The following is a 21,335-nucleotide window of genomic DNA, read 5'->3' as shown; positions in this document are numbered from 1 at the left end:
TAATCTCCAAAAAATATGAAAAATTTCAACAACTCAACAAAATGACAAACAATCCAATTAAAAAATGGACAAAGGACATAAATAGACACTTTGCCAAAGTGGACATTTAAGCCACCAACATCTGAAAAAATGCTTGTAATCATTAGCCATTACAGAGATGCAAATCAAAACTACAATGGATACCATCTCACCCCTACAAAAATGACACTGATCAAAAAAACAGAAAACAACAAATGCTGGTGAGGTTGTAGGGAGATTGGAATCCATATCCACTGCTGACAGAACTGTAAAATGGTACAACCACTATGGAAAACAGTATGGCACTTCCTTAAAAAGCTAAAAATAGAAATACCTTATGATCCAGCAATCCCTCTCCTAAGTACATACCCTAGAGATCTAATAGCAGTGTCACAAATAGACATATGTACACCTATGTTCACTGCACCATCATTCACAATAGCAAAAAGATGGAAACACCCTAAGTGCCTATCAATGGATGAATGGATAAACAAAATGTGGTATATACATACAACAGAATACTACACAACGATAAAGAATAAAAGAAGCGAGGATGGCAAGATTTCATCTTAGATGACTTTGGACATACTACCAACTCCTGAAGAAGGACATCATGCTTCTTAAAGCAGAGGGTAAATGACAAAGAGGAAAGCCCTCAACGAGATGACACAGTGGCTGCAACAATGGGCTCAAACATAGCAACAACTGTGAGGATGGCACAGGACCAGGCACTGCTTTGTTCTGTTGTACATAGGATTTCTACGAGTGGGCACCTAACAACAACAACAACAACAACAACAATAAAGAATAAAGAATAAATTATATGTCTGCAAAACATAACATGGATGAATCTGGAGTACATTATGCTGAGTGAAATAAATCAAGCAAAAAACAAACACATATTATATGATACTACTTTTATAAAAAGACAAAAATAGGCAAACATATAGAAATCAATGATCTTTGGTGGTTATCAGGGATGCAATGGGAAGAGAGGAGAGAATCACTCTCTAGACAGTAGACACCTGTCATTTTTGGCGAAAGGAGAGGCAATACCAAATGTGGGTGACGTGTGCACAACTTAGATGCAGTAAATGATGACGATAAGAAAGACACAAGAATACAGCAGTTAAGAGCCACCGCTTCTAACCAAAAAGGTTGTCAACAATTTGAATCAACCAGCTGCTCCTTGGAAACCCTATGGGGCAGTTCTACTCTGTCCCACAGGGTCACCATGCATCAGAATTGACTTGACGGAAATGGGTTTGTTTTTTGGTTTTATTGGTAAATGCTGTAACATATACAATTTGGCAACAACAGCAGTAACAATTAAAAAAATGTGTTTACATAGGTAGATACATATATGCATATAGCAAGATATGTGTGGTACGTGTGCACATAGAGGTGTATCTGTAGACATGGATATATACATGGTTCTTAAAATTTTGTTTTGTGTGCTGCACACATATTCACATATGTATAAAAAAGCACATAGGAGACACAGTCACAATTACCTCCCAGACATAACTAAACACCCTGCAGGATTGGTTTACTGGGTTTCAAGGCTTAGGACCATAGTATCACTGAGACAACTCAGTCAATGGGCACAACACAGTTTATAAAGTTTATGTTCTACATCCATGTATGGTAAGCAAAGTCTAGAATCTTAAAAGCTTGCAAGGAATCAAACATCTATGCTCATCCAAAGACTTCACCAAAAGAGTAAAAAGATTACCTACAGACTGGGAAAAAGTTTTTAGCTATGACATTTCCTATCAGCAACCGATCTCTAAAATCACCGTGATACTACAAAAACTCAACTACAAAAAGACGACCCAATTAAAAAATGGGCAAAAGATATGAACAGACACTTCACTAAAGAAGACATTTAAGTAGCTAACAGATACATGAGGAAACGCTCGCGATCATTAGCCATTAGAGAAATGCGAATCAAAACTACGGTGAGATTCCACCTCACTCCAACAAGGCTGGCATTAATCCAAAAAACACAAAATAATAGATGTTGGAGAGGCTGTAGAGAGACTGGAACACTTATACACTGCTGGTGGGAATGTCAAATGCTACAACCACTTTGGAAATTGATTTGGCATTTCCTTAAAAAGCTAGAAATAGAACTACCATACAACGCAGCAATCCCACTCCTTGGAATATATCCTAGAGAAATAAGAGCCTTTACATGAACAGATATATCCACACCCATGTTTACTGCAGCACTGTTTACAACAGCAAAAACATGGAAGCAACCAAGGTGCCCATCAAAGAATGAACGGATAAAGAAATCATGGTATGTTCATACAATGGAATACTACGCATTGATAAAAGAACAGCGATGAATCTGTGAAACATTTCATAATGTGGAGGAATCTGGAAGGCATTATGCTGAGTGAAACTAGTTAGTTGTGAAAGGACAAATATTGTACAAGACCACTATTATAAGAACTCTAGAAACAGTTTAAACAGAGAAGAAAATATTCTTTGATGGTTATGAGAGTGGGGAGGGACAGAGGGTGGGAGAGGGGTATTCACTAATGAAATAGTAGATAAGAACTACTTTAGGTGAAGGGAAAGACAACACACAATACAGGCGAGCTCAGCACAACTGGACTAAACCAAAAGCAAAGAAGTTTCCAGAATAAACTGAATGCTTCGAAGGCCAGCACAGCAGAAGCAGGGGTTTGGGGACCATGGTTTCAGGGGACATCTAAGTCAATCGGCATAATAAAATCTATTAAGAAAACATTCTGCATCCCACTTTGGAGAGTGGTGTCTGGGGTCTTAAACGCTAGCAAGCGGACATCTAAGATGCATCAATTGATCTCAACCCACCTGGATCAAAGGAGAATGAAGAACACCAAGGACACAAGGTAATTACTAGCCCAAGAGACAGAAAGGGCCATGTAAACCAGAGACTGCATCAGCCTGAGACCAGAAGAACTACATGGTGCCTGGCTACAACTGACGACTGCCCTGACAGGGAACACAACAGAAAACCCCTGAGGGAGCAGGACAGCAGTGGAATGCAGGCCCCAAATTCTCATAAAAAGACCAGACTTAATGGTCTGACTGAGAATGGAAGGAGCCCGGTGGTCATGGCCCCCAGACCTTCTGTTAGCCCAGGACAGGAACCATTCCCAAGGCCAACTCTTCGGACAGGACTGGACTGGACAATGGGTTGGAGAGGGAGGTTGGTGAGGAATGAGCTTCTTGGATCAGGTGGATACTTGAGACTATGTTGGCATCTCCTCTCTGGGGAGGAGATGAGAGGGCAGAGGTGGTTAGAATCTGGCAAAATGGACACGAAAAAAGAGTGGAGGGAGGGAGTGGGCTGTCTCATTAGGGGGAGTATGTAGCAATTGGGAGTATGTAGCAAGATGTACATAAGTTTTTGTGTGAGAGACTGACTTGATTTGTAAACTTTCACTTAAAGCACAATAAAAATTAAAACAATAAAATAAACACAAAGGAAATGAACAGACACTTCACCAAGGAAGACATTCAAGTGGCTAACAGACATATGACGAAATGCTCGCAATCACCAGTCATTAGAGAAATGCAAATCAAAACCACAATGAGCTACCATGTCACCCCGGTATTAACAGCACGAATAAAAAAAACAGAAAATAACAAACATTGTAGAGGCTGCAAGGGGACTGCAATTCTCACGTACTGCTGGTGGGAATGCAAAATGGTACAACCATTTTGGAAAACGATATGGCGCTTCCCTAGAAAACTAGAAATAGAAATATCATATGATCTAGCAATCCCACTCCTAGGAATATAACTTAGAGAAATAAGAGCTGTCACACGAAGAGACATATGCACACCCATATTCATTGCAGCACTATTCACAATAGCAAAAAGATGGAAACAACCTCGATGCCCACCAACAGATGAATGGATAAACAAACTATGGTACATACACATAATGGAGCACTACGCAATGATAAGAAACAATGATGAATCTGCAAAGCATCTCACAACATGGATGAATGTGGAGGGCATTATGCTGAGTGAAACGTCAATCACAAAAGGACAAATATTGCATGAGACCACTATTGTAAAAACTCATGAAAAGGTTTACACACAAAAAGAAACAATCTTTGATGGGTACGTGGGGGGGCGGCTAGAAAAACACTAAATAGACGATAGATAAGTGGTAACTTTGATGAAGGGTAAGTCAGTACATAATACTGGGAAAGCCAGCACAATTTGTACAAGGCAAGGTCATCGACGCGCCATAAAACATCCAAACTCGCTGAGGGACCGAATTGCTGGGCTTAGAGCTGTGGGGACCATGGTCTTGGGGAACATCTACCTCAACTGGCATAACATAGTTCATAAAGAAAATGTTCTACATTCTACTTTGGTGAGTAGCGTCTGGAGTCTTAAAAGCTTATGAGCTGCCATCTAAATTACTCTGCTGGTCTCACCCCGTTGACAGCAATGGAGAATGAAGAAACCTAAAGACACAAGGGTAAGATTAGTCCAAAGGACTAATGGACCACAACTACCATGGTCTCCACCAGACTGAGTCTAGTACAACTAGATGGTGCCCAGCTACCACCACTGACTGCTTTAACAAGGATCACAATAGATGGTCCTGGATAGAGTTGGAGAAAAATGTAGAATAAAATTCTAATTCACAAAAAACATACCAGACTTAACTGGCCTGACAGAGACTGGAGAAAACTCCAGAGTATGGCCCCAGACACCCTTTTAGCTCAGTAATGAAGTCATTCCTGGGACTCACACTTTCACCAAAGATTAGACAGGCCTATAAAACAAAATGAGACTAAAGGGGCATACCAGCCCAGAGGCAAGGACTAGAAGGCAGGAGAGGACATGAAAGCTGGTGATTGGGAACCCAAGGTTGAGAAAACGGAGTGTTGACATGTTGTGGGGTTGATAACCAATGTCACAAAACAGTATGTGTACTGTTTAATGAAAAGCTAGTTTGTTCTGTAAACCTTCATCTAAAGTCAATAAAAAAAATAAAATTAATATGAACATTGAAAACAATGTTCTCACAAATAAGTATAGATTAACAGGATATTTATTATTACAATATATTAATACTTTGAATATTTTTTGAGGTTTATACCAAAAAACACACTATGTTCTACCACCAAAAATTATTTTTAATGATGTGAACAACTCACTTAAGTCTTCCTCCAATTTATTAGAGTTAAAAAAAAAATTGTCAACTATCGGAACTCCATGCAAAAGAATTTTTTATAATCTTCAGAGTCATTATTTCTCAATTTCTAGGAAATATCTCAAAAAGGCTTTTTAATCAAAACTTATCAAATGACTAATAATTATACCTCTTAGTCTTTCCCTTAGAAGTCCCTGTTTATCATGATATATTCTGAAATGGTTGAAAGAAATACAAAAATTGTTAATTTTCTAGGGTGATGGTAATATTCTTAACAGGTTTCTGTTGCACAGAAAAAAACCCAAACCAGTTGCCATCTAGTCAGTTCTGACTCATGGCAACCCCGTGTGTTTCAGAGGAGAACTTTGCTCTACCAGGTTTTCAAGGCTGTGACCTTTAGCAAGCAGATTGCCAGGCCTTTTTTTCTAAGGCACCTCTGGGTGGTTTGAACCACCAACCTTTTGGTTGGTAGTCAAGTCCTTAACCACTTGCATCATCTAGGATTTCTTGTGCTGCACAGATGTATGCATTTTGCCTGAACTCATTCAATGGCACTTTTAAGATTTACGAATTTGAATTTAAGTAAATATTACCTCAAGAAAAAAAAAAACTCTCTAACATATAGTGAATTCTAGTTAATGATATGCTTAATGAAATATTTTGGGGGAAGTATACTGGATATTTGCAATTTACTTTGGAATGCATTTAAAAATAAGATGAGAGGAATAGATAAGTGATAAAGCAAGTATAGTTAACTTTTGACTCTAAAATCTAACTATACGAACTTCATGGAATTCTACCCAAGCTAGCAGACCCAGGAGTAGGAGATGTTCAAGAAGTTACACTGGTCATAAAAATCAGAAAAGTTAGAAACTTTTAATTTAACCATCTGAACATAGCTTATGCCCTGAAATTTCTTACATGGTCGTCAAGTACACTTTGCATTCTAAATGGCTATATAATGATTCAATTTCTTACCACAGGCAGAGAAAACAGGAAAGATTGTTACAAAAATAATGGACAAAAAAGAAGAGAGCTTGCTAGGGTAGGACAACTGTAAGGTGTTTTTCAAAGATATCCAGGATAGTTTGCTCAGATTCTCAAAAGTAGAGCAGAATTTTCTGAAAACATACTCATGTTCATCAAAAACATTTTTTTAAAAAGTACCCATCAACATTATACAAAATGTGAGCAGGCTTTATTTACATTTTAGGAATATTTACTTACTCTAAGAAAAGACCTGTATTAGTACAAGTAAGAGGTTCTCTAGGATTCTATTCCTTGTGTTCTTGTTCCAATTTTCCAGAACTCAGGCTTTGGAAACCGTACCTTACTTGAATTTCGGTTCTCCAAATGTTCAACTATCCTTAACTCTTTCTGATGAGACTTCATATGAATCACCAGCCCAGCTTCACTCTTGTGCTAAGTCACCTGCCTGTAATACAATATGGTTTCCCCACCCTAGTAGCATAAGGTTAAAATTCCAGATGGTTATCGCAAGAATAAAACTAGAGCCAGATTCAGAGATGACCGAAATGTTGCAATCATCAGATTTTAAAATAACCATGATTAATATGCTAACAGATCTAGTGGAAAAAGCAGACCAACATGCAATTAACAGAACAGGATTTTCAGCTGAAAGATGAAAGCTAGAAGGAAGAGTTATGGGGAACTGCTAGGAATAAAATACAATTACCAGAGATGAAGAATCTTTCAGTGGGTTCATTGGTAGACTCTACACAATTAAAGAATCGATAAATTTTAAGATACTTCAATAGGAATTGGAGCCCTTGTGGTGCAGTGATTAAGAGCTTGGCTGTTAATCAAAAGGTCAGCAGTTCAAATCCACCAGCCGTTCCTTAGACACCCTGTGGGGCAGTCCTACCCTGTCCCATAGGGTCTCTATGAGTGAGAATTGACTTGATGGCAATGGGTTTTTCAATAGGAATTATCTAAACTGAAACACAAAGGAAAAAGAACTAAAGGAAAAAAAACAGACTAGAGTATCCAAGAGCTATGAAACTATGTCAATCTAACGTCTCTGAAATTGGAGTCCTAGAATGAGAAGAGAGATGGGGCAGAAAAAATATCTGAAGAGATAATGGCCAAATTTTCCAAAAGTAACACGAGACATCAATCACAGATCCAAGAAGCTTGGATAAATATATATATTTAAAAGCAGGATAAAAATATATATTTAAAAAGAAAACAACAAAAACACACATACATCTAGACACATCATAGTCAAACCACAGAAATCCAAATATAAAATCTTAAAGGCAGCCAGAAGAAAAAAAAAAAAAAGACATATTACCCAGAGCACAGAAACAAAGATAAAAATTATAGCAAGTAAACTGCGACTCGATGGCACTAGTTTTTTTTTTTTTTTTAAACTGAGAAAACATTAGACATGCCTGATTTCCCCCAACAAGTGTGGTGATAGTAGATTCTTGCCCGAAACTAAGCAAGCCAGAAGGCAATGAACTGCCAACTTTAAAGTACTAGGGGAAAACTGTCAATCCCAAATTCTTTAAAAAAAAAAAAAAAATTTTTTTTACTCAACAAAAATGTCTTTCAAAAATAAAGGCAAAATAAAGACTTTTCCAGATGAACAAAAGTTGAAAGACTCTGTCGCCAGCAGACTTTCATTAAAAGAAATATTTCAAAAAGTTCTTTAGGGAGAAGGAACTTGGATTTACACAAAGAAATTAAGTGTGTAGAATACAGTTAAAATGAAGGTATATATAAAGGACTTGTTTTTCTTATTTTTAACTGTCTCAAAAGTTAATTTTGCCTAAAACAAAAATAGTAAAATATATTGCGAAGTTGTAAAAGTAAAATGTTTCACAACAATAGCACGAAGGATGAAAAGGTGGTATAGGAAGTACTCTGTTATAAGGTTCTTATCCTATGTGAAGTGATACAAATTTAATATCTGATACTACAGCAACCATTAAAAAAATTATTTAAAATCATAATAAGCCAGTGTTGTTACTGTGTGCTGTCAAGTCAATTCCAGCTCATAGCGACCATATAAGACAGAGTAAAACTACCCCACAGGGCTTCCATGGTTGTTAATCTTTATGGAAACAGACTGCCACATCTTTCTCCCACGGAACAGCTAGTATGTTCGAACTGCCTACCTTTCTGTTAGCAGGCAGGTGCTTTAACCACTGCAACGTCAGGGCTCCTTTAATAAGCCAAGAGTGGAGATAAAATAGAATCATAAAAATTATTCAGGTAACCCAAAAGAAGGCAGAAAAAGAGTTAAAGAACACAGAATAGATGGGACAAAGAAAAAACAAGCAGTAACATAGTGGATTTAAATCCAATCATTATCAATAATTACCTTAAATATATACTGTCTAGAAATACTACTGGCTTTTTTTATATTGACCATGTAGCCAATCACCTTGCCTGAGTTGAGGGGAAGAGAGGATTTAAATAGGATGTAAGCTTTTGGTATTTCACCGGATTTTTTATAACTATGAATCCTAATCAGTAAAGTAAGACTAATTTTTACAGTTAAAAGTGAGCGCTTCTCAAGAGGCAGGGGAAGTAAGGTCAGCAAGGATGGGAGAAAAATAAAGCTATTACCAATTTGTAAGCCAGCAGGTATAGCTAATATACCAGTCATACCTGTCCACAGTGCCACCACCTACCTGTTATTCAAGTCAGAATCTAGGAGTCATTTTAGATTCTCCCTTTTTCCCTCCCATCTAGTCATTAGGTCTGAAATCTCTCTCAACCCATATCTTCCTCCCTAGACCCTTCGCTACTTACTAACCTAGCTCAAACCTGAAGTACTATAATAATCTAACTTAGTGATCTCTACCTTGGCCTACACTCTAGCATTTAAAATATTGTACTAAATACCTAGGCCCCAGCCTGAAGATTCTGATGTAAATAGGTCAGGCAGGGCCCAGCCATTAGTTGTTTCCAAGAAATCCCCAGGTGCTTCTCAAATGCAGCCAAGGTTGAGAATCACTAACCTAACTGGTCTCCCCCAGAACCCAGGCTTGCCTTTCCCCAAAGTATTTTTCACAATATCACAACAGTCTTCTTTTTAAAAGTTCAAACCTAGCATTATCTTAAAACAGTGGTTCTCAATCTTGACCACCTATTAGAATCACTTAGAGAGCTTTTAAAAAGTCCTGATACCAGGCCAAACTCCAGGCCAATTAAAATAGAATCTCTGGGGATGAGAACCAGCCATCAGTATTTTTTTAAGTTCCCCAGGTGATTCAATGTGCAGACAAGGTTGAGAACTGCTGTCCTAGAAGCAATGGAAACCCACAGAAAAGTCTAAAAACAATAAAATCCAAACTCCCCTGAAGTTAATGAGACCTTCCACCTAACCTCAGCACACTCAGCACTCATACTACCAAAACAACGTAGCTCCATGAAAGGGCCACAGTTTATACTCTTGTGCAAATATTAGCTCAATCCAGAAAGCCCCCTCTGTTCACCCACAGCTAAATGCTACCCACCAGCTTAGGGCCTTTTAAGAATTGCCTCCTTTGTATAAATCTCTCCTGATATGCATAAAAAATAAAACAAAAAAAACCAAACCCGTTACCGTCACGTCTATTCCAACTCATAGCGACCCTATAGCAGAGCACATAGATCCACCTGCGGCCATTATGATTCTCCAGAGCGGTTTTTAACATTTACGTCTAACTCCCCTATCATACTGCATACTCCTAGAATTAAAAACCTGATCCTATTCAAACTTTCATCCCCAGTGTCTATCACATAGTAAGCATCTGAATATCCGCTAAATTCATTCCATTTAGGTAAATAATTATCTGTTATTATGCAGGTAGAATCTCATCTTAAGAAACCGTAGAGACATCAGATTTATACATAATATACAAGCCTCATCAAAACAGAAACCAACAGTAAGACTTTTAAAAATGTAAGGCAAATGTCTAATGTTTGCTCTATTTATGAGCAGTAACAAATTAAGGAAAGATGAGGGTACAAAGAGCAGTATGTTTCCAGACTCACAATGGTGGCACCTTACAGAAAATACTGCCTGGTTTCCACCTGAATATTATGTCCTTTAAAACGTACTGTTTTTAAAACATTATGCTGGTATGGCATCTGTATGTTTTAGTAAAGTGAGCCAAGGCTACTTATTTGACCTGAGAGTAAAATTATAAAAAAAAAAAAAAAAAAGGAAACAAACTATCAAAAGCTTTCCAATGCTTTGAATGAACTGTACTTAAGCTTAAGAAATACTGATAATATGGTTAACAGCATCTGACAGCAATTTCTCGTATTTTGGGTATTCTGTTACCCAGCAAAAGCTCAGATCTCCAAAAAGCCTAGAACAGTCTAAGCAGAAGACACCAAGTATTAAAAACACTTAACATTCTGTATTTCTGTAGTCTCTATATATGTGTCTTACTCAAAGGACAATAATTTTGCTGAAATATTAACTGGAGTGCAACTGAACACTTACATAATGTACTTCATTCAAAAGATTTTTGTTGTACCCACATTATCCTGGGCTATGGAAATCATCTTAACATGTAAAATGATTATACTATGTATTTAAAGTAAATTTTATTATTTGTCATATATCCGCAGTGACTGACTTCATCCAGTATTCACTGAATGCCTATTACTTGCTTGGGAATATATTAAAACTGAAATCTCTAAAGAGACTAGTAAGAAAATAAAAGCATCAACCACAATACTTGGCATTTGTGGCCAATTTTTTTCTTTTACCTTATTTGGTGATTTCAAAGGTGAGATGGCTATTTTATTTGGTGTCTGTGTTGTAGAATTTAAAGTTGATCCAATAACACCACTTTCAGATATTGTTATGGTCTTTGATGGAGTCCCAGGAGTAGGCTGTGAAAGAACCCTACCTGTAAATGAGAGGCAGCACATCAGTTTGACTTGTTCAATGATAATATAAAATTTATGTGATGATGATCTACACCCACAAGGACTGTAGTATATATGTTCATTATTTCATATGTATCAACAGGTGAACCTAATACTTAAGTGAGTTCCTAGTAAACTGTGGTGAACCCAGGCAGAAGACAACGCTTCTGATTAATGCTTAGTATCACTTTACCTAAAGTCTACACAAACACTTGCACTCATATTCCGATCAACACTGTTAAAACCCAAAACCAAACCCATTGCCGTCGAGTCGATTCCGACTCATAGCGACCCTATAGGACAGGATAGAACTGCCCCATAGAGTTTTCAAGGAGCGCCTGATGGATTTGAACTGCTGACCTTCTACGCCACCAGGGTTTCCAATACTGTTAAGTTATACATATAAAAAAACAGGCTCAGGACTATTAAGCAACAGGCTGTGTAACACAGCTCCTGAAAGTCAAGACTCGAAGCCAAATCTTAAAACTTCAATCTCTGTACTATATTATACTATATGATATTACACTATACTATAGCTGTCTTCCGATTTGAACTGAAGCCACGTAAGATAAAATTTAAATCCACAACTATAGAAAAGATAGTTACTGGCCTAAGTCAAGCACTGTTTGGTTTAACAATGATTTTAGACTGTAAAAAGGGAAAAAAAAAAAAAAAGCTTCCTCTAGCTGCCCTGGTCAGATCCCACCATGAATACTGTGTTCTCTTCTAGATAATATCCTTGAGAAACAATATAGAAAAACTACAGTATGTCAGCGTGGCTTAGGCATTAGAAATCATTACAGTAGGTTGAAATAGTAGGAGTTTTATTCTAAATAAAAGCAGATACAACAGATCTCCAAATTCTTTAAAGACTGTGTGATAGTCACTAGTGCCCTTCATAAAGTATTCTGGGTGCATGGTACAACTGCACTTCCTGCCCACATGTGGTTGGGTTGGGGCCATGTGATTAGTTCTGCCCAATGAATTATGAGCAGAAGTGGTGTGTGTCATTTCTGGGCCAGAGGATTTATTGTCTACGTAAGACTTAGCCAAAACTTTCTTTTCCTCTGCCACATTTGAGATGGTGGCTCCTCTGTCAGCCTGAATTCCTCAGTGGCAGTGATGACAACAGCCCATGTAGGACATATAAATAATCATGAAGTATGAGTAAAAAAACATAAAACTTTGGGTTTTTTTAAGCTTCCAAGATTTAGAGGTTGTTTATTAAGACAGCAAAACCAAAATTATCCTGACTGATCCAGGCTGTCATCTTGATGGATTAGAAATGATCTGTATCATACCAGATACAACACTAGAACTGATGCCTAAAAAGAGAAAAAGTTCAGCTCAGTACAAGAAAGAATTTCTAACAAACATTTCCAACTGAAATGAGTATTTCAACAGGAGTGAATTTCTAGTCACTGAACGCAGTCCAAGCAGATGCTGAACAGTCAAATCTATTGGCTAAAAAGTGAATTTAAGTACCCGAGAAGCAGAGGAAGTGTATAACTAAATTATCTCTAAAATCCCTCTAAACTTTAGATGCTATGATTTAACCTATAGATTACAGCAAGAGATGAAGGAGAGAGGAAGAAGGGGGAGAATCGGAAAAGAGGAAAGACAGGCAGGCAGGCAGGCAGGCAGGAAAGCAGAAAGGAAGAAGGGAGGAAAGAGGGAAGGAAGGGAATTTGGCAACTTCTGAGCCACTTTTCCTGATAACAGTGCCAAAGTATACAGTTTCTTTATAAAAAAAAAAAAAAAGGTGAATCAAGTTTCATCTGATATTTACGAAATATTTTAAAGTGAATTTTTTCGATTTCTTCATAGTATGTGGTTATATTTAATTTTATTGACGTTCCTCAATGAATTTCAGCTGAATGTTCCTTGGATGCTGTTTTTACCTGAATTACATTAAAAGTAAACAAATCAATACTACATAAACTAAAAGGAACTACAGCAAATATTTTTAGGCCACCCTGAAGTGTTGAGCCTGCCTAAAATAACATGGTTGTCTGTGCTGGTTTCCAAAGGTAATACCTGTGGGATGGGCTTGAAACCCAATGATCATTATGTTAAGAAAATAATTTATCAAAAGACACATGTTCCATAAAATGTTCTCATCATTTATAGTTATTACTATATTGTCATAATTGTCTGGCATTACAGGCAGTCCCTGGATTACAAATGAGTTCCATCCCTAAGTCTATCTTAAAGTCAAATTTGTGCTTAAGTCCGAACGGTTAGGTACGTACGGTTCCTATCGAATGTCAGTGAGTCAAATGTTTGTCTTAGTATATAGTGTACATTTCAGTGCATAAAAAAATTAAAGACACTTTCAGGTACACTAAGACATCTTTAACATAGTAATACAGTAATAATAACAATGTTTTGATGCACACTGCAAAGCAACGCCTATTTGACGTTACGAACCATTGTATGTACCTCAAATTTTATATATAACAGTCTTTATGGGGGGTTGTCTCATAGATGGGTCCAACACTGGTAACCTGGAACTGCCTGTACATACTTTCCAGAAAACATTCATATAGAAAATCTTCAATTCCTGGGGGTAACTGATAGCAGGAAAAGACCACTTAAAGTGAACTCACTTTTATAAAGGGACAAAAAATTTATGGTAAATAACAAAGAAAGCTAAAAGTAAAATTTGTAGTTTCTTTTTTTGCTTATATTTAACAAAAATTTAATAACTCTTAGGATGGACAAAGAGTACATCAACTGCTGCATTTTGTGGAGGGGATTCTTCTGAAAATTGTACGACAGCACAATAACAACCTCTGTGTGACAGGTGTGATGTGATCATATAAAAGGACATTTTTGCAAAATATCTGAGGATTTCATCAATTTTCCCCAAAATTCTCAATGAGCCTTTGAAATCCAAGTTGTTCTCTTTGAAGAGCCCACTTGGTTATGGCCCAGATAGCATGTCTCCTGATGATCTCATCTAACCTTCAGAAGCCCATTTATCCTTAGCTCCACAGACTGATTCAAGCAAGTATGGATGATACACAATTTCACCTCGAAATCAATTTGAAAGGCTCCTGCACTCTACTGTCAGGTGCTCTCCAAGAATCCAAAGAGACACTCCCCGAAAGGCTATGGATGTGATAAATTGGGCAGGGAGCTAGTGTATCTGAGCAAGGAATAATTCTGTAAGAAGTCAGGTCATTAGTGAGTATTTCCACATTGTGATGAAGTTTGCTCCTCTGCAGCAACCTTGTACCTTGGGAGCTCTGATAATCATGACCTCAGTATCTCATTTAACCAACTCAAAAGTTTTGTGAGGTGGCTGGAGGCTACATTTTACAAAAATAAGATGAACAAATAACATATTTACTTATGATCACAGAAAAAATCAATAGGAGAGCCGTAATTAAAACCCAGGTCTCCTAATACCTCCACTACACTGCCTCCATGATATACTTACTCATTCCACAATACGTACTCACTGCACTACCAGAAACTGTGCTAGGAACTGGAGAGGTAGAGAAACAAGATAAAAGAATTACCATCCAGAAAATCACAGGGAGACAAAAAAGAAAACCAAATATTACAAAACAGTATGACTAATGGACATGTTAAAAGTTAGTATGAAATTTAACAGAAGGTCAATTACAGGTATGTATTTGGTAGGAATAAGAGTTTTATGGGAATATATCGGAGATAGTCAGAGGAAGGGTACCTAACGAAACCCAGGGGTCAAAACTTCTAAGACACATAGAGACAAATCACAGATTAAAATATGAGTTAGCCGCAAGCAAGTGCAAAGAAAGGCACTCCAAGTAAAAGCAACAATGCGAAGATCTTAAGTCCTGAGGGAACACAGTCCATTTGGTAATCTCTTAAAGTGAAATCAGCATGTCTGGAGCTGATAGGAGGTGAATATGAAAAAGGTATGCATTAGATCATAAATTCCTTTAATGCTAAGAAAGCACTGCCATTTGAACTTGACCCTGATACAAATGGATAAGGCCAAGAAAATTTAAAGATTTACATTCTAGAAAAATCACTTATATACAAATACGTTTATCTTGGCTGAAAGATAGAAAAAGATACCCATCTTCAATAAGGAGCCCGAAAGTCATCAAAAACAACCTAACTGTACTTTTGACAAGCATTAGCTGCAATACAAAAATGACAAACCCTCCCTGTCATAAGACAATTCAATAAGCACAACTACTTCAATGGTTTAAAATTTGGCTTGTATGAATTTAAAAAGCTAGTTAAAAGTAGAATTTTTCCCTCCAAACCAAATTTAATGCCAGTAATTCCAGTGAAACTTAATAGAAGGCTATTTCTATGCATTTTGGAAAGGCTGATGAGTTGTCTACAATTAAAAGGTGAAGCTACAATTATTCTGCAACGTATTATAAATGGTCCAAGGACCCAGGAATAATATCCATGAAAGTCAAATATAAGAGGGGTAAGGTAGACTCTTGACATTAACCAAAAATTCACTCAAACACTTCTACAAATACCACTATTGTTTAGCACACAATTTTCCCCCGTAACTAAAAATGTTAAGGGGCTCTCTCAAACAAGGACAATAAAGAACACTGCATTGAAACACTCTTCCCAGTTAAGTACCTCCCACCTGCCCAAGCCCTCTCAGGGAACTGTTATCTTTTTTTCCTCAGTACATCCTATCCTTGCTCACTTTCAGCCAAGAGCAGCCTATTTCTTGAACCAGCACCAAATCTAAACCCTTTCAAATCTTTCCTCTGGGACCATATCTGCGTCCCATGAAAGCCCTCTAGACACCATCCCCCTTCACCATCACAAACCTTTCTATTCAGGGCCAAAAAAGAAAGAGAATACTCACCCAACACTGCCTTCAAGCTACGATTTTGTTCATCCCTTCTCTCAACTGCTGAAATGAGAAGCCACACTACACACAATTCAAAGCCTAAAGAAAATGACAAATCACTGCCACTGGCTTCAGAGTTGCCTACTGTTATACTGCCTGTAAATTTATCAAAGACAGCAGTTATATGGTTTTAATATATACCCTAGGGATCTGAAGCCCCCTCACCAAGAAGACATATTCTAAGGATGAATGATTAGCATTTCGAAGTCTCTATCCAAAAGTTTTATCCAAAAGTCCACCTTCCACAAGCCTTTAGCACAATGGAAATGAGAACTGATCTTGTAACAGGTAAAAACAGTAACGTTACTACAGCTCTGAATTAAAGACCAGTCACCATTGCCATGTGATTTTTCTATGGAAGTATTGAGCTTCTTGCATACCTACTTCTCAGGAAAGGATGATAAAAAATTCCTCTGAGCCGGGTAAGGATAAAACAGAGAGAGCAACTTGACCAAAAACCAAAATCAAACCTGTTGTCGTCAACTCGATTCCGACTCATAGCAACCCTACAGGACAGAGTAGAGCTATCCTGTAGGGTTTCTAAGGAGCACCTGATGGATTTGAACTACCAACTTTTTGGTTTGCAGCCATAGCTCTTAACCATTATGTCAACAGGGCTTCCTGGCCTTGACCAGACCATTATACTTCTAGAGGAAAAGCAATCAGTAGTATTTGCAATCAGAAGTAATAATGATGGTTCACAGACTCTAAGGTGGAAGGATTTGAGGACAGGAAGGGAGTGATTACTAATGAAAAAGTATAAGGGTAAACAGAGCAGAGATTTCAAAGTCAAAGAACTGCTGGATTGGGAGTCCAAGGGCAGGAAAACTGAAGTCAAGATTTCTGAGGTATTGTAGTTATTTGTGATGACAAATTTTAAAGTATATAATGAAAAAGAATTCAGCCACCCAAAGTAGTTTGCTGGAAAAAGTAATATAGCTAAAATTTGTTATCACTTAAGAAATTACTATCATTGGAACAATTTTCAATTCATAGACAATTGCATATGGTGTGCATTAAATTAATGAAACCAAAATTTCAAACAGAAACCACGGAATACTCTACTCCCATGTGTATTAATTTAAATCTACCAGACTTAGCACATGCACTCTAAAGACAAACTGCCTAGGTTCAAATCCCAACTCCACCATGTACCAGCTGAGCGTCTCTGTTTCCGCATTGGTAAATCAGGATATTATTATTTTTATGTAACAGGATTGTCAGAGAATTATATGAGTCATTATGTGTAAAGAGCTTAGAACAGTGCCTGGCACACAGTAAACACTACATAAATGTTAGCTAAACCCTGGTGGCGTAGCGGCTAAGTGCTATGGCTGCTAACCAAATGGTCGGCAGTTCAAGTCCGCCAGGCGCTTCTAGGAAACCCTATAGGGTCGCTATGAGTCGGAAACGACTCGATAGCAATATATATATATATTTTTTATTTAGTGTTCTTAGAGTTTAAAATTTTGATATTTTCATTACAAAATTCTACTAAAAACTAAAAAGACTAGAGTAATGAACTGATTTTGAGATAAGGCATTTTGTTTGAAATACACGTTTAGTAAGCGTAATACTAACTAGTTTGGTTTATGATAAGCTATGCTTGTTGCACTAAAACATTTTAAGGTGGCAGAACAGCCTGTTTTAAACCTAATAGGATGGTAAATATTTGGCTTAATAAACCATAAAGAAATATAACCTGCAATGACTGGTGGTGAGACTTGAGTTGTCTGTCCTGTAACTGCTTTACTATTAATTGGCTTTGCAAAGATCAGCTTCGTGATTACTGGACCAGAGGTTGGTGTTCGAGGCTTCTTAGCAATCTGAAACATATAAATAACCATGAAGACCATTTGTTTTTATAAAATACCTATTCAATCCAAATTAGACAGAAGATCCAGACACAAAACTACGTATGAAACCAGCTTATCTGACAAAATATATCTAAGGTTTAACATTAAAAACATTTAAAATGTAGCCATTCATCAAAATATAATTAGTGTGATCCCACTCTTAAGCCCACATATAATACCTCTGCTTTTTATTGTAAATCCTTGTTTTTAATTTCTGGGATATATGCATATGAAGAAAACTGAACTAATAATAATAAGCAGAACACTATGGCATAGCAATATCCTTTTTCAAAGTAAACTGTGCAATAATAAAAAGATGGAGTAGAATAAGTTATTTAAGAAAATATTGCACAAATAATGAAACTATCCGTAAATATAATCATACTGGCCTCCGGAAGCAAAATATAAATACAAATGAAAGATAAATTCATGATTAGATTTTCAACTTCAGATCTACACATCAGGAGGAGATAAAGGAAGAAATGTACAAATTAGGGCCCTCTGGTACCAAGAGACAAGTTTGGTTAGAACAAAGGCTATTCTAACAGCAAAGCTCTAAAATATTATTTACTGAAACACTGTTACTACGCTATAAAGTCCTTATTGTTCACCTCTGATCTGAAGTTATATACTGGCGCACTGCTGACCTGAACTAAAATTTGCCGCAAGTCAAGGAAGGTAGAGTTACCTGCATTTTCAGATTAAAATTATCGAAGTATGTAAAGAAAAAGCTTCCCCTAAAAATTAGAAGCAGAAATTTAGCTCTGATAAAAACCATAGGCTTTTAGAGCAACACGGACACTAAATATCATATTTTGGCAGATATGGAAACTGAGACTTTGACTACTACTATTTATTACTGGCAACAGTGACTCAAAAGGAATAAACATGACCGATTTGAGCAACAGAAATATCCCAGAAGCTGTAACAGATCACGGAATTAACTAAATATCAGTTCTTTGTGCTCAAATCATAAATTGAAGTAACACATTTTTGTAAACTCACAATATATTAGTTTCCTACATTCAGAACACATTATTGACAAAATAAAGTGTAAATGAAACACAAATCACTTCTTTAAAAACAAAACAAGGAGAATCATTACTATATTTAAAAACACCCAGCTTATAAAACTATTACATACCCAAACAAATCCAAAATACCGCTTTAAAAAGCTGATGCAATATAGGGAGACATACAGGAAAAATATTTCCCAAGTGCATTCGCAGGTCTAAAACTCTAAAGTTAGAATTTCGTCTATCAGTACTAGTGATTTCAAGAAAGGTTCTTAGAAATCCGAATAACTTTAGCTATAAACATTAACAGCTTAAAGTATTCCTCCATTCTTAATTGTTTTCACAGTTATATGACTTACAGGAATACTTACCAAGCAGGAAAAAAAAAACTTCAACATTATGGCCAAGAAGCACATTAATTTTTCAAATGTACGATCTCATCTTACCCTTGTATTTAATGTTTCTTTAGAAGAGCACTGCTGAAAATAACAATTTGCAGTTCCATTCAGGAACCATAAATTTTTGCATTATGAATGCTGAACTACCCTAAAACAAAATTACTTTAAGTAAAACAAAGCATAAAGGATGATCACGGAATTAACTAAATATCAGTTCTTTGTGCTCAAATCATAAATTGAAGTAACACATTTTTGTAAACTCACAATATATTAGTTTCCTACATTCAGAACACATTATTGACAAAATAAAGTGTAAATGAAACACAAATCACTTCTTTAAAAACAAAACAAGGAGAATCATTACTATATTTAAAAACACCCAGCTTATAAAACTATTACATACCCAAACAAATCCAAAATACCGCTTTAAAAAGCTGATGCAATATAGGGAGACATACAGGAAAAATATTTCCCAAGTGCATTCGCAGGTCTAAAACTCTAAAGTTAGAATTTCGTCTATCAGTACTAGTGATTTCAAGAAAGGTTCTTAGAAATCCGAATAACTTTAGCTATAAACATTAACAGCTTAAAGTATTCCTCCATTCTTAATTGTTTTCACAGTTATATGACTTACAGGAATACTTACCAAGCAGGAAAAAAAAAACTTCAACATTATGGCCAAGAAGCACATTAATTTTTCAAATGTACGATCTCATCTTACCCTTGTATTTAATGTTTCTTTAGAAGAGCACTGCTGAAAATAACAATTTGCAGTTCCATTCAGGAACCATAAATTTTTGCATTATGAATGCTGAACTACCCTAAAACAAAATTACTTTAAGTAAAACAAAGCATAAAGGATTATTTTTTAACAATTTTATCTAATCAGCTGATTAAGACAAAAACAAATCAAAAAAAGAGATTCGCAAATGAGGTAGACAAATATATCATCAAATAACACATTCAGGTGTTTTTTGGCACTGTGTTGGACAGATTCAGGACAAGACCTGTTGTTCCAGATTCCTAGTCATTGACTCTTCTTATATACTTTGCACATGAAACACAGGACACTGTTTACATATTTGTAATGATGTATAACTATACCTCTTTGGGAAACCCTGGTGGCGCAGTGGTTTAGTGCTACGGCTGCTAACCAAAAGGTCAGTGGTTCTAATCTACCAGGTGCTCCTTGGAAACTCTATGGGGCAGTTCTACACTGTCCTATAGGGTCGCTATGAGTCAGAATGGACTCAACAGCAAGAGGTTAACAGGTTATACCTCTTTGGGAGCCCTGGTGGTGCAGTGGTTAAGAGCTCAGCTGTTAACTAAAAAGCCAGCAGTTCAAATCCACCAACCACTTCCTGGAAACCCTATGGGGCAGTTGTACTCTGTCCTTGGGGTCCCTGTGAGTCGGAATTGACTCAAGGACATTGGGTTTTTGCTTTTGTTAAACACCTCTTTGAGGACTAAGGTGAGCCTGACACAAGCCATGGTATTTCAATCGCCTCGTATGCATGTGAAAGCTGGGCAATGAATAAGGAAGGCCAAAGAAGAATTGATGCCTTTGAATTACTGTGTTGGTGAAGAATACTGAGAATATCATGGACTGCCAGAAGAAGGAACAAATCTGTCCTGGAAGAAATACAGCCAGAATGCTCCTTAGAAGTGAGGATGGTAAGACTTTGTCTCACATACTTTTTTTTTTTTGCCAAGCGAGCAGAGGTTTATTAGCAAGCAGAGGGTTAGTAGTAAAAGCACACTTGACTAGGAAGCGTCAAGCGGGCTACTCAGATATAGAGAAAATCTGAGAGCCCCGACAGTCCTTCTCTTACGGTTTTATACCCTTCTTGTCTCTCATCTGTCTCTGTTAACATTTAAAAGCCAGGACAGGACTGCCTATGGAGACTATTTCTTTGGTTTAAGGTTTAACTATGTAGGGACCATCTTACTGAGGAATGTTACCACCTTGTCTCTTCCTCTTCTTAAGTCTCACGTACTTTGGAGATGTTATTAGGAGGGACCAACCAGTTCCTGGAGAAGGACATCATGCTTGGTAAAATACAGGATCGGTGAAACAGTGGATGACCC

At 36.9% G+C, this 21,335-nt stretch overlaps 1 protein-coding gene across 5 annotated transcripts in view; it reads right to left on the bottom strand.

The window, feature by feature from the left end:
• The window catches only part of LIN54 (lin-54 DREAM MuvB core complex component), an 81,346-nt gene that overhangs the window by 40,549 nt on the left and 19,462 nt on the right, over window positions 1-21,335 (bottom strand). For all 5 annotated transcript variants that reach the window (XM_003414114.4, XM_010594095.3, XM_023553310.2 and 2 more), the window contains exons 3-4: window positions 17,680-17,803; window positions 10,931-11,073 (exon numbers count right to left, since the gene is read on the bottom strand). In XM_003414114.4, coding sequence (XP_003414162.1) covers window positions 10,931-11,073; window positions 17,680-17,803 — 267 coding nt within the window. The remainder of the gene's footprint in view (window positions 1-10,930; window positions 11,074-17,679; window positions 17,804-21,335) is intronic.

This window comes from Loxodonta africana, chromosome 5 (genome assembly GCF_030014295.1).
Source record: "Loxodonta africana isolate mLoxAfr1 chromosome 5, mLoxAfr1.hap2, whole genome shotgun sequence".
NCBI classification, from domain to species: domain Eukaryota; kingdom Metazoa; phylum Chordata; class Mammalia; order Proboscidea; family Elephantidae; genus Loxodonta; species Loxodonta africana.
The sequence above is the reverse complement of the archived record's forward strand: the minus strand, read 5'-3'. Positions and strand labels throughout refer to the sequence as shown.